The sequence below is a fragment of the Oryza glaberrima genome, chromosome 3 (assembly GCF_000147395.1).
Source record: "Oryza glaberrima chromosome 3, OglaRS2, whole genome shotgun sequence".
In the NCBI taxonomy this organism is placed as follows: Eukaryota; Viridiplantae; Streptophyta; class Magnoliopsida; order Poales; family Poaceae; genus Oryza; species Oryza glaberrima.
Genome location: NC_068328.1, coordinates 27550438 through 27563828, shown reverse-complemented (window position 1 = coordinate 27563828; position 13391 = coordinate 27550438). Strand labels below are relative to the sequence as shown.

Sequence of the window (13391 nt, the reverse complement as noted above, 5' to 3'; positions counted from 1 at the left end):
ATTTTCTTTTCTTCTCCTCCCCGCCAGCAAGATTCGAGAGGCTGATTCAAGCGTCCATGGGATGGGGTCAACGACAACGACGGCTCTTCCTCCTTCTTCTTTCCCCTCCACCACGACCACCGCTGCTCCAAGTATAGATACGCTGCCGGCTGGGGGGAGGGACCACCAACCATGGGCGCTAGCGTCGACTCAGACTCTAGGAGGGGCACTATGGCCTTGCTATCGAGGACGAACTTAGCCTTGGAAGAGACGTTGGCAGTGTTGAATGCTTGGGAAGATACCGAGGTCGATGGAGGTTAAGCATGAGCTACCCATGAAGGAAGACGGGTACGGTGCTAGAAGCGGCTCAGATCCTCACCGGCGAGCTCCGCCTCCCCTCTCGTCCATGACCCTCCGCTTCTCACCGGCGAGCTCCTTCGAGGCGCGGGGTAGGAGTAGCAGGCGGGAATGGCTTCTCCGAGTCTCCGAGAGGCGAGGGGTGGGCTTAGGGTTGGGGGAGGCCGGAGCCGGTGAAGTCTGCCCAGGCATTTCATGTGGATTTGGCTGCCGGCGACCCAGGATTGGTGGAAGGGTGGATAGTGGGGGAGAGAGAGTAAGGAGGATCTGGCGATGTTGTGGATCGACGGTGGAGGGTGATAGCGACGACGATGGAGTTGCAGCGCAATGGCCCTGATGCGGTGACAATGATGGTGCAGAGGATTCAACGGTGAGGGAGGCGATAGGGGAGGCAACAGCCAAGGCTGCCTTTGCCCGGTCGCTCCTCCCTATGTCCCCACACTTTTTTTATCAGAATGTCCCCACACTTCATTGTGGGGGTGGCATTGGCATCGACATCGCTGTTGTGGTTGGCTAGCTGAGACGGGAAGGGAAAGATAGGAGGAGAAGAATAAATTGGGGGAAGAAGATGAAAAATATGATAGCGATGACATGCCAACGTCTCTCTGTGATGTGTGTAGGCCCATGCACATGTATGCGTCTATGGGTACATGCTGCCATCTAAGCAACCAACCAACTATGTGATATGGCGCTATCCAGCTGCCGCAACGGTCGTGTCTTCATCTCTAAGGAGGTGCTCGATCACAACAACAATCCTAGATAGCCTGGCCATCAAAACACTAGTACAATATCGATTTTTTCATGCGGTCGAAATCGGTTTTTGCGTGCGGATGTTTCACCCGTCTAGTACGAGGTGTCTGCGAAAATCATCCGCTCCGTTGCCACCACCATGGCTGATGCCGCCACCGCACTCGCCTCCGCCGCCGCTTCCGCCACTCTAACCCGATGTCTCCGCCTCCGCCGCCCTAGCCGAGACCGCAGCTGCCGCCATCGCCGGGAGATAAGAGGAGTGGGAGGAGGAGGCGGATAGGGAGAGGGAGGAGTGGGTGTGGGGGCGAAGAGGGAGATGGGAGGAGAGAGTGGGTGTGGGGTGATCTGAGAGGGCGATGGGATCTGAGAGTCGGTGTGGGGCGGCGACGACACGCGTGATTAAAAGGTGGGTGGCTATTTTCGTGTACGGGCCACTTAGCATCTATTTTCGCGTGCGGACCTATTAAGTGGCCCGCTTGTTAAAATTAATTTTTTTCGTGTAGTCGTCTTAAAGAGCCGCGCGTGAAAATGGAATATGATTTTCGCAGACGCGACTATTTACGTTTCGTATGCAATCTAAAAATGACTTATGTCCAGAAAAATCATATCATTTATGTAGTAGCGACCTCGGCAAGCTTTCGAGAGCTCGGAGCGCATGATGAGCTTTGAGCGCAAGGGCAGTGCCTCAGCGCTGATGACATGGGTCACACTCTCTGGCGCTCACACCTCGGCCACTCCCACTGCACGAAATGTGACTATCAACAAAGCTCTTCCCTGCTGTCGAAGTTACTACTGCATGAAAAAAAGCTAGTCTAGGACTGAAGTAATAGTTTTTTTTTTTTCGTGCTGCTTAAAAACTCTGGTTTCTATAGAATACACATTGGGTGGCGTGTCTTCACTGTCATGCATATCTATATCCAAAAGTCAGAATCTAACTTCTTGGTCATGCATGGCTCATCTAAGACGTAATTTAGGACGGTCAAATACCACTAATATATGTAGAACAGCTTAAGATCAAAGAATTAAAGCGGGTGCTCTGACCATATAGATATATGCGATAAACGGACAGACAAAGAAGTGATCAAGACATAGTTCTACACATTGAAAAACCGCGGCCCTTTGAAAAAACCACGGAAGAAAACCAATAATAGCCACGAACATAGTTCAATAAGAGAGACATAAGTTACGCTTAAAAGTGGTTGATTTGGTGCTAGCCTTCTCTTTGGATGTGTGTAGATGCTGTCGGTGCGTGGTGGTTAAATTTTTTCTTTCCTGGCGAATGTCTCCTAAGGCAATAGTTTTGTAATTTCTTTCTGCTCTATTCAATGAATGATCGTGTTGTCTGTAACTGATCGTTTTAAAAAAATAATAGCGACCAAATGAGGAATGTTTACAAACGTAGGGGATTACTCAATCTTTGTGCCTTGCTTACAATATTTTTTTAAAATTACACTTTACAACATAAACACTCACAATGCACGCATACTCACCCTATGAATGCACGTACGTAAACCCTACCCTTATGAGCATCTTCGATAACTGAGCCGGTAAATCTTGGAGATTGACGAAGTCACCACAGGCGCCTCGCTATCGACGGTTACATCGTCTACCACTGAAAACACAATAATTACATATAAGATAAAGAGTGAATTTCATAAAACCACAGTTATTGGAGTATCCGTTACATAAAACCCCGGTTACTGTGATTTGTTTCACGAAGCCCCATGTTTTGAGCCAAATGTTTTAAGAAACCTCATATTCATGTAAAATACTCATATTTTATTATTACATAAGATTGTTTTCTACATCAATTCACATTAGTTGGCTAAAAGGACATATTCTTCTCGTCTACTTCATTTTTTTTTCTCAATTTTGTGCTGAAAAAGATTAACATAATACATGTTAATTATAATATAATAATAGGTTAAATATACACATAAATGATCAACGCTTGTTAAAAAGCAACTAATGTTATATATGTACTAAAAAGTATCTCATACATTCTCTAAGATAAAAGTGCTTACAGATAAATATATAAGACAAATAAACAAATTGCAAAACTGGGCGTTTTGTGTTACAGAATCCCCAAAACACGGGTTTTCTTTTTGAAATTTTCTCTAAGATAAAAGTGCTTATAGAATCATAGCAGGAAGATAATCCGGGAGTATTATAGCATCTGTACTTCTCACCTCCTAATTAACCCTGCACCACCGTAATTAAACAATAATCGCTCCACTGTTATCAAATAGAATTCATATAACACAAAATCATCAACAAATATACATTGGGAAGTGGAGCACGGTTTAAGAAGTCCACGTTCAAATATCATCATATCCGTGGCACGCCATGTTTGCTTTGCATCTGCAATCCAGTGACAAAAACCTGCAAGTTGAAGTATCGCGTTTACTGCCTATAAATAGCGCTGGTAATCTGCCACAAATCCAACACATACGCATATCTGCATCCCCTGTTCTTCTCTCCTGTGACTTGCTTGATCCACATCAAATCCAACGACAACACCAACAGACCAAATAATGGCTGCTGCTTCCGGCCGCCGCCGTGCCGCGGCCTTCGCCGTCGTGATCTGCGCCGCCCTGCTGCTGCTGTCCTCCGCCGTGGAGCGGGCGGCGGCGCAGGTGCCCTGCAGCCAGTGCGACCAGGCGTGCAAGGAATCGTGCAAGGGCTACGGGCGCGACTCGTCGTCGTGCAGCGCCCCCTGCGGCGACCCCTCCAACAAGGACGGATGCGAGAGCTGCCTGGAGGCGTACTACTCCAAATGCGTCAACTACTGTGGCCCGTCCTGCCATGTCACCTGCACCAGCGGCTGAAAAGCCCAGCCGGCCGTCGTCTTGGGCCTTGTTTGGATACTCCGTAATAATAATTAGCCCTCTCAAATTTTACTATTTAGAAGTATTAAATATAAATTACTGATAAAACTCATTTCATAATCTCTAGACTAATTTTATATTCGTCTTGCAAATTAGCTTGGTGGTTATGAAATAAGTTTTATCAGTAATTTATATTTAATACTTCTAAATAGCAAGATTTTAGAGGGCTAATTATTAGCCCGGAGGATCTAAGGCCTTGATGTGTGTCATGAGGATAGACCGTGCATGTACACGTACTGTTAGTACTGTATACTAGCAATAGTTAGTACTGCTATTTCGAATAAGCTAGCTGGCGTGGATGTACAGTATATGGCTATATGCCGACCGGCTCTGTATTTCATATATTGTGGTCAATGCTTCCTTTCGTTGTTACCAAGGTCTTCTAAGACAGTGGTATGGTCACGAAGAGAAGTACTCTCTCCGGTTTCATTTTAATTAACGTTTTGAATAATGACACTATTTACAAAATATTACCTTGATTTTCTATTATAATATACATAATAAATAAATGCATGTTTATTTTTATTATAGTGTTTTGAAACACAAATCTATATATGTTATTCTAGTTTCTTTAAACTTTATTAATGGTCAAAGTTATAAAAGTTTGACCTTAACCTTGTCCAAATAATTATTATAGAACCGGAGGGAGTACTTCTAAAACCTATCAACAAATATTTAAAACTGTTTTAAGACAAATCTAACCCTATGATTTTTCAACGATAAATTTATATCTCGAGAATTTTACGGATTAATCTGTTTGATAGGTGGACTACTGTATTACTCCCTCCGTTTCAAAATGTTTGACACCATTGACTTTTTAGCACATGTTTGATCATTCGTCTTATTAAAAAAATTTATGGAATATGTAAAACTATATGTGTACATGAAAGTATATTTAACAATGAATCAAATGATATAAAAAGAATAAATAATTACTTAAATTTTTTTGAATAAAACGAATGGTCAAACACGTACTAAAAAGTCAACAGTGTCAAACATTTTGAAACGGAGGGAGTATCATACTAGTACCAAGGAACCTCTGGTTTTGGTTAAACTTTGTCACTCCCTCCATAAAAAATATAAAACTTATTTTGTTTCGTTAGGATATGACCCTTTGACAAAAGCATATGATTTTGTGATATTTATGTTGTTAGATTCGTATTTAAAGTACTAAGAAGGTGTTCAAGGCCAAGTTTGGTTCTATTTGACACAGCTCTAGCTTCCAACTTCAACTTAATTAGAATCGGAGTTATGCCAAACAATTCAGATCCTCTGTTTCTGGGAGTGTAGTTAGCAGAGTTATTCCTAAAAAATATACTAGGGGGTAGAGCTGGGTTATTGCTGCTCCACAACTCCACTCTACCACAAAGGACCCACTAGCCTTTAATTTTAAGAGAATCCACTCAGTGCCACTGAGTTTATCGCACTTTTACAATGTACCACTGACTTTATCAAGTTCAATTATATACCATCGAGTTTTCTTTAACATCTACTGTGTGCCATCACAGTCCAGTTAACATCTGTTACCGCTCTAAAAAGACCTATTTGCCCCTAACTCATTGTACATGGTATTTTTTTTTGTCCAGGGAAATATGTCATCAACGGTGGAAGTGAGGTCGGCGGCTGGTCGCGGTGACGCTGGGACAGGTGGTTGCGGCAGAGGGGATAGAAGCGCCAGGACGCCGGTAGCGAAGGTGTAGTCGGTCACCGGTTGCAGCCACGCTGCTGGCATCGTCACTTGGGCGGACGGTAGCGACGGCGGCGCCAGGTCGTCATTGGGGAGACCGGCGACCGGCGGCGCGTCGATGGGGAGACCGGCCGGCCGGCGCCGCGTCAATGGGGAGTCTGGCGACCGGCGGCGTGTAGACGAGAAGTCGACCGACCGGCGGCGCGTTGACGGGCAGTCGGTGGGCCAATTGCGCGTCGACCGGGAGTCAGCGGGCCGCCGACGCGTCAAGGGGAGTCCGGCGACCGGCACATCGATGGGGAGTCGGCGCCGTCTCGCTGGGAGACTGGGAAAGATCAATTTGGGGGTGGACGGTGTGCTAGGGTTTTCAGGTTTTCAGTCAACAAGTTTTCTTGGATGGATATATTAGTCAAAGGGTATTTTAGTCATTAACAGAAAATTCAATACAGCAAACAGATGCAAACTAATGGCTCATGGACGGCGATGGCACGCAGTAGAAGTTAAAGGAAACATGATAGTATATAATTGAACTTAACAAAGTCAGTGGTAAATTGTAGAAGTGTGATTAGCTCAATGGTAGTGAGTGGATTCTCACTTAATTTTTTTATCATATTTATGTAAAAATGCCACTAACTACCCTAAACCACCTCACCTCTCCATCCCGTAACCCACACCTCACCTTGGAGCAGCAGGTGAACAAGTTTGGCTTCCGGCGGCGCGCGGTCGGCCGGCGAGTGGGCGGACGGCCGGCGCGTGCACGGGCGGGCGGCCCACAGCCGGTGACGCGCGCGCGGCAGCTAGGAGACGCACGGCCGGCGGCTGCTAAGGCAACGAGCAGGTAAAATCCGCTCAACCCTTTTTCCATTTTATTTGATTTCAGATCTGGACCAATAGAGAAATAGGGTGATTTTGCATTATATGTTGTGGGTGATTTTTTAAGGAGATATGCCACTTTTTTATCACTGTGATGTTCCATATGAAATTATAGTATTGTTACCGTTACCACCATGATCAAGATTCAAGACCCATGATCTACATATACATGTACTCTTTAAAAATAAAAGATCTACATGTACTAGGTTTGGTACTTATGGTACTAAGCATGATAGCGAGGTACCACCCTTGGTACCTGTGAGAGCATCCCCAGCAGATATTGTAACCGATCCTCCATCCCGGTTTTGGCGTGTAGAGGCGAAAAAACGCCCTCCAGCGGATGCGCTAACCCACACGCTAAAATTAGCGGATGTGCCATAGTAAGAGAGAAGAGGTAAAAATAGCGTTTCTCTCTCCTCACGCCATTTCACCCCCAACACCTCCGGATCGAGATCCCGCCCCCATCCGGACATCGGCAACCACCTCCCCTCTGGCGAGCCTTCCCCTCTATCGCCATTGTCCCCACCGGCGTAGGTGAGTTCCCCGTCCCTGTTTTTTGCTTTTTTTCAGCGATTTGTGGAGCGAGCCTTACCAGATCTGGGGCGCCGTCTCTATGCGCCTTCCTCCTCCGGCGTGCGCGCCTTTCGTCCGTTGCCGTCTCCCCGCGCGTGGTCACCGCCCTGCGCCCGCCAACCGCCGCTGCCCCTCGCTTGCCGCCGTGGCCCTGCGCCCACGAGCCGCCGCCGCCGCCCTGCGCCCGTGAGCCGCCGCCGCGCCTCCCTTGCCGCCGTCGCCCAGCGCCGCCCCTGAGCAGCCCGCCGCCGCCGCCCCTCACCATCTCCCCCGTCCCTTTGCCTGCCTCTCCCTGTTTGGAAAAGAAGAGCTCTTTGAGAGCATAGAAGAGCAGATAAAACGAAAGTTTGGAACAGAAGAGCTCTTTTCAGTATAGAAAATATAATTGACACTTGACACTTTATTTATACACCACATTTTAAATATATCAGTTAAAAAGATTTCCGTTAAAATTTAATCGAAATATTATCGCGATAAATAACACTGTTAAAATTAAGTAGTTCAAAAAATATATCTCTTAAAATACAAATGTAAGGTTAGTTGGAAGATATTACTAAAATATAGGATGATGGGATATGGGTGAGAAATCTTTTTTGGATGATACTTTATACGGGTATTTGGAGAATCAAATATAGATCATCTACTGGGGATGCTATAAGTAACAAGACCGGTATTCACGTGGTAGCAAGCCTAGCTAATATCCATCTCGTATCATACCGTTCGGAATGGAGAATTCCGTTTAATAGCAGTCAACATTCATTTGTCCCTGCTCATAGAGCTTGAGCTAGGAGTACACCCTCCTCACCCTAGCGCGTAGGCCAGTGTACCTAGAGCCGGCGCCTTAGGTCTTGTTGAGTTCGCGGAAAGAAATATTTTGTGTGTCACATCGAACGTTTGACCGGATATCGGAAGAGGTTTTCGGGCACAAATGAAAAAACTAATTTCATAACTCGCCTGGAAACCGCGAGACGAATTTATTAAGCATAATTAATCCATCGTTAGCACATGTGGGTTACTGTAGCACTTATGGCTAATCATGGACTAATTAGAGCAAGTTTAATAGTATAGCCAACTGTTAGCTCTAATTTATCTATAGCCAATTTAATATCTCATTCATACAATAGCTACATACTACACTATTAATACCTGGTCCCACCTGGCATACATACATACAGCTGGCTACAAATCTGTAGCCCACTGCTCTTCTCTCTCCTTATTTATCTTCTTAAAATATATTTGCAGCTGGCTTATAGCTTGCTATTGTACCTGCTCTTAGGCTGAAAAGATTCGTCTCGCGATTTCCATGCATACCGTGCAATTAGTTTTTCATTTTATCTATATTTAATGCTCCATGCATGCGTCTAAAAATTTGATGTGATGTTTTTAGGAAAAAAATTTAGAGAACTAAACAAGCCCTTATTGTCGTCACGAGTTTGCCGCTATATTGGGATGGGGCGACCTGATTCAAGTTTTGGTTGGGTGTCTTTCTTATATGTAGAGTTTCTATTTTAGATAAGCTACTAAAGTATTTTTTAGACCGTGTAATATACGGATTAGCGACTAGCTAGTAATATTGCTCAATAGTCAATCCTAAGTCAAACCTCTAGGATCTAGCTCCAAAAGAGTTGGGTAGTCGGCCAATCAACACATGCATATCGATTTAACTAAATCAGAAGCTCTGACTTTATAAAGAAAATAAAATGGCGCAAGGTCACGTTTGAAGTCAACACTTACCATGCCTTATCTGATGCATGACGTGCACATGCGTTGAGTATAAATATATCCATACTGATAACTAGAAACAATGTTGCATTTGCCATATCCCATATGCCTATAAATAGAAATAGAGAGATACAGTAACTCTCGGCCAATCAATTCATCAGAGCTAGTTGTTAATTAAGGGCATGTTCACTTTGATGCCATTTTCAACCTTACTAAATTTTGGTAAAGTTGAAAAAAAAAAGTGGCTAAATTTAGTTTGCTGCCAAATTTTGGTAACTATATAAGAAATCCTGCTAAAATTTTGGTAACTTACCGAAATTTTACTATGCCAAAATTTCGACAATGTCAAAATTTGGTAAGGTTTTTTTTGACATCAAGTGAACAGCCCTAACTCAAACTCACAGTTGCCTCCTCTCCTATGGCCTCTGGCGCCGTCGCCGTTTGCATCGTGGTGCTGGTCCTGCTGCAGTCCTCCGCCGGGGAGCGGGCGGAGGCGCAGGCCGCCGGGCCGCAGGCGGCGCCGATGGCCTGCAGCCAGTGCGACCAGATGTGCAACTCCTCCTGCGAGGGCGCCGGCAGCGAGCCGTGCAGCTACGCCTGCGGCTCGTGCCAGGGCTGCATGCAGGCCTACTTCTACAGGTGCCTGCCCCGCTGCGGCGACTACTGCCGTTCCAACTGCGTTTAATTAGCAGCTGGATGCCACAACTGGAGAGACGGGCGCGCGCTTGCTTTTGTTGCATTTGAGTGTCATTATGTTATTTAATTATCGCTATCTTGGTCCTCGGTAGTTATATTTATACTCCCTCCTTCTATAAATATTTGACGCCGTTGACTTTTTTAAACATGTTTGACTGTTCGTCTTATTCAAAAACTTTTGTGAAATGTGTGAAACTATATGTATATATAAAAATATATTTAACAATAAATTAAATGATAGAAAAAGAATTAATAATTACTTAAATTTTTTGAATAAGACAAGCGGTCAAATATTTTTTAAAAAAAAGTCAACAGCGTCAAATATTTTGGGATGGAGGGAATATTTTTAGAAGTTGTGTCTGATCGATTTGTGACTCTTTATTAGGAGTATATTTGTAGAAGCCATTGATCCTTTGGGTCTATGCAGAGCAGCCTTGCACGTAGGTAGCTTTGTTGACACTGTTTCTATTTGGTTAGAAACAAAATCAATGAACTCAGAAGCAAATATTTTTTTAATTAGCTTCTTATAACTGAGAAACAACAAAGCTAAAACGCTACTTCCTCCGTTTTGTATTATAAGACTTTTTAGCATTGTCCATATTTATATAGATGTTAATGAATCTAGACACATATATAAATGTGGAAAATACTAGAAAGTCTTATAATATAAAACGGAGGGAGTAAAAGACTAGTTTCGATCTTCTGCTGCCTAACGAGCCATACCACGCAAAAAATGGAATGAGCCAATCTCGATATGCATTCCGAACTCCTACAACCCTCATTCATGTTTCATCCATCTTTGATTGGTTCCTTTGCCACCTTGTCTTAACCATTGGCTGGATCCAATGGATCCAAATTCAGCAACTCATGACCCCCCCCCCCCCCCCCCTGTGCCTTTGCTCGCCGACGTCATCCAGGCAAGGGATGCAGAGGAGACACCCCACGCCACAATTTAGCCTTGCACGAACAGATCCGGACACGAGCAAGGCAGATCCAGCGACACTTTCTAAGGTGAAATTGGATCGGGAACGGTCGGATCCAGGGGCGGATCCAACGTGGGTGCAGGGGGACTCGAGTCACCCCTACACCTACAAGACCGATGGATATCCCCAGAGCACCCCCTTCGATTTTTTCACCACGAATAATAAACTAAAGGTTCTTAGATGGCTGGATGTCAAAGAAACTGCGTAATTGAGCCCCTCCCCCCTCCAATTTTTTGTTCCTGGATTCGCCGTTGGTCGGATCTCGACAATGCCATGTCCTAACACTTCTTTTTAGAGAAAGGTTTTTTTTTACCTGACCTCTACATCCAACCAGATATATGATGCTATTTAAATTGGTAACTTAGCCCCGCAAACAACCCAATCTAAAATTCACTCCTATGGAGATTTGAACTCAAGACCTTGTGGTGCTACTCATGTCACTGCAACCACCAGGCTACATGCCCTTTCGCAAGTTCAAAACCCACTAGGCTAAGTGCCCTAACCCATATTTTCCTTTCAAGTTCGGAACCGGTACGAATAACATATCATTCATCCGATATCCTATCCTATATTATATTTTCAGAATTAAATTCGGGAACAGATATCTATTTGTATAATATATAGGGAGACAATTAAAGTATTAAAAGAGATACATTAAGAAAAAAATTATACAATATTACATGTGAGTTCGTAAAATATTGATTAACCAATCTTATATTATATTCGTAGGTGAATTTATAATAGATTTACATTTTTAGATAATGGAATCAAACATCCTGGCCTTTACTCAGAAGAGCTATAGCCAATTATTACAATCTAGCAAAAAAAAAGAGTGTAGTTTAATGAAACATTGAAAAACCCACCGAACCAAAAGAAATACCCAACCAAAGATACGGAGTACACATTTATTGAAGTCTACTCTCTCCGTCCCAAAATACATCAACTTCTGGAATTCAAACTTTGTCCCAAAATAAATTAACTTCTACCTTCTCATCCATTATCGGTTCGTAAATCGAAAAATTGTATTCCTTCAATACCCCTTACCTACCTATCTACCAATACTAATTTGCTATTAATGATGGGTATTTTGGTCCTTTAGATGGGTATTTTGGTCCTTTATCCTCTTCTTTAATCATGCATTGGGAAGCTGGGAGTTGTCTCTTTACGAGACAGAGGGAGTATTTATGAATCTCCATCTATAATTAGCAAAAAGTTAAATAACCATCGTTTAAAGCTTCCAACATGCAACTCTTCTCGTATTTTAACCTATATATCCTTACATATTTGAATTCGAAATCGAATGGTACCAGTATGTCATTTTCTCAAACATACCATATTCTTTCCGCGAGCCATAGGTCAGATGAGCCGTCGAGAAATGCCGTACCGTTTTCATCCAGTAGAACTTAGGTTGAGAATAGCTCATCATTGTCCTGACGATGCCGCTCCAGGCCCAGTTTGGGCGTGGCGACGTTATCGACGTATCCGAAAGAGGAAACCCATCGCAAGTCCAACCGTACGTGCACGAGAGGCTGCACGCAACGTCGCGTCCTCGCGTTCGTCGGCGGCGAGCGGCCATCTGCTCCGATGAAGCCGTGACAACTGACAAAGACGGAGGGACAGCCTGGCATTGGTTATTCATCCACTCGCTCTGACGCTCTCCATAGACCAGGGTTTTAAATATCCCGCTATAGCTGCCGCTATCTCCCGCTATAACTGTTTGAGAAGGGTTAGCTATTTACTCTCATGTACAATTTAGCCGCTATAGTTCCATTTAGTCCGTTATAGCTGTCGCTATAGCTGTTTGAGAAGCTAATCGCTAAATGGCTTAGCCCGCTATTTAAAACATTACTATAGATGGGCCGTTAGTTTGCCTGATTGCAGGCGGCCGGTGGTTCGGAGTATAATTCTCCGAGCCCCCTGTTTTCTCCGTAAGTTCGAATGGGCGTGTCTTCGTCATCAACTCATCATCCCGCATCTGACCAAACCAATACAGCTTCTTATGTTTGTGTTTACTTAAACCGATATATGCTTATCTGTAGTCGTATGTTAGCTAGGATGGTCAAACAATCATCATGTACGAATCTGATTAAACCAGGTCTAGATGCTCTGACTTGCAATATATTGAGCATCGACTTGCCATTGTAAACTCCTTAATTAGTCAACATTTTACCACGATCGGAGCATACGCACGCTACCCCCACATGCACGCATGCTGATCATGCACAGCACATCTCGGTACCCGGTGGTCGCCTGTACTCGCGTACTGCCTATAAATAGGCAGCCGATCGATCAAGCAGCTAATATAAACTCCTCGGTCACTTGCAATCTTCTCTATCTTATAAGTTCTGAACAATGGCAGGCGGCGCCTCTTCTCCTAGGGTGGTCGCCTGCGTCGTGGTGGCGCTGCTCCTCCTGTCCTTCGCCGTGGAGCCGCTGGAGGCGGTGGCCGCGGCGGCGGCGCCGGCGACGGCGACGAAGCCGATCCGGTGCCGGAAGTGCGACCACGCGTGCAAGAAGTCGTGCAAGGGCTACGGCCGCAACTCGGACTGCAGCGTCCCCTGCGGCGACCCATCCAACAAGGCCGGCTGCAAGAGCTGCCTCCAGGCCTACTACTCGAAGTGCCTCAACTACTGTGGCCAGGCCTGCCGCGCCGTCTGCATCAACTGATCAATTTCTACCGGCTAAATTCGTCCGAATCTGGGTGCATCCATATGTGTTGTGACTTGTGTAGACGACAGTGTTGATTACTGGGTGTGATCAAATAAGGGAGGCTCTGTGCTGCCAGCCAGTACGAATATGCATGTTTAATTTGCAAATGGAAATGCTCACACACTAATTGCTTGGTTAGTGTTCCGTTCAAGCTAGATTTGTGCAATTATTAGC

General features: G+C 44.7%; 2 protein-coding genes across 2 annotated transcripts; both read left to right on the top strand.

The window, feature by feature from the left end:
- Positions 1-3428: 3428 nt before the first annotated feature.
- On the top strand, positions 3429-3934 carry LOC127765146 (uncharacterized). The gene has a single exon (XM_052289986.1). The coding sequence runs from the start codon at positions 3621-3623 to the stop codon at positions 3912-3914; it is 294 nt and encodes a 97-aa protein (XP_052145946.1). The 5' UTR covers positions 3429-3620; the 3' UTR covers positions 3915-3934.
- Positions 3935-6284: 2350 nt separating this feature from the next.
- On the top strand, positions 6285-13372 carry LOC127766386 (uncharacterized). Its single transcript, XM_052291439.1, has 3 exons — positions 6285-6353; positions 6939-7068; positions 12868-13372. Exons 1-3 carry the CDS (start codon positions 6285-6287, stop codon positions 13173-13175), a joined length of 507 nt encoding a protein of 168 aa, XP_052147399.1. The 3' UTR covers positions 13176-13372.
- Positions 13373-13391: the final 19 nt, after the last annotated feature.

Bases quoted from the DNA above. Each gene is read 5' to 3' on its own strand.
- LOC127766386 (XM_052291439.1), top strand. From the start codon at position 6,285: ATGCCACTAACTACCCTAAACCACCTCACCTCTCCATCCCGTAACCCA. The intron at 6,354-6,938 runs GTGAACAAGTTT...AGGTAAAAATAG, and splicing joins ACCTCACCTTGGAGCAGCAG to CGTTTCTCTCTCCTCACGCC. The intron at 7,069-12,867 runs GTGAGTTCCCCG...GAACAATGGCAG, and splicing joins CATTGTCCCCACCGGCGTAG to GCGGCGCCTCTTCTCCTAGG.
- LOC127765146 (XM_052289986.1), top strand. From the start codon at position 3,621: ATGGCTGCTGCTTCCGGCCGCCGCCGTGCCGCGGCCTTCGCCGTCGTG.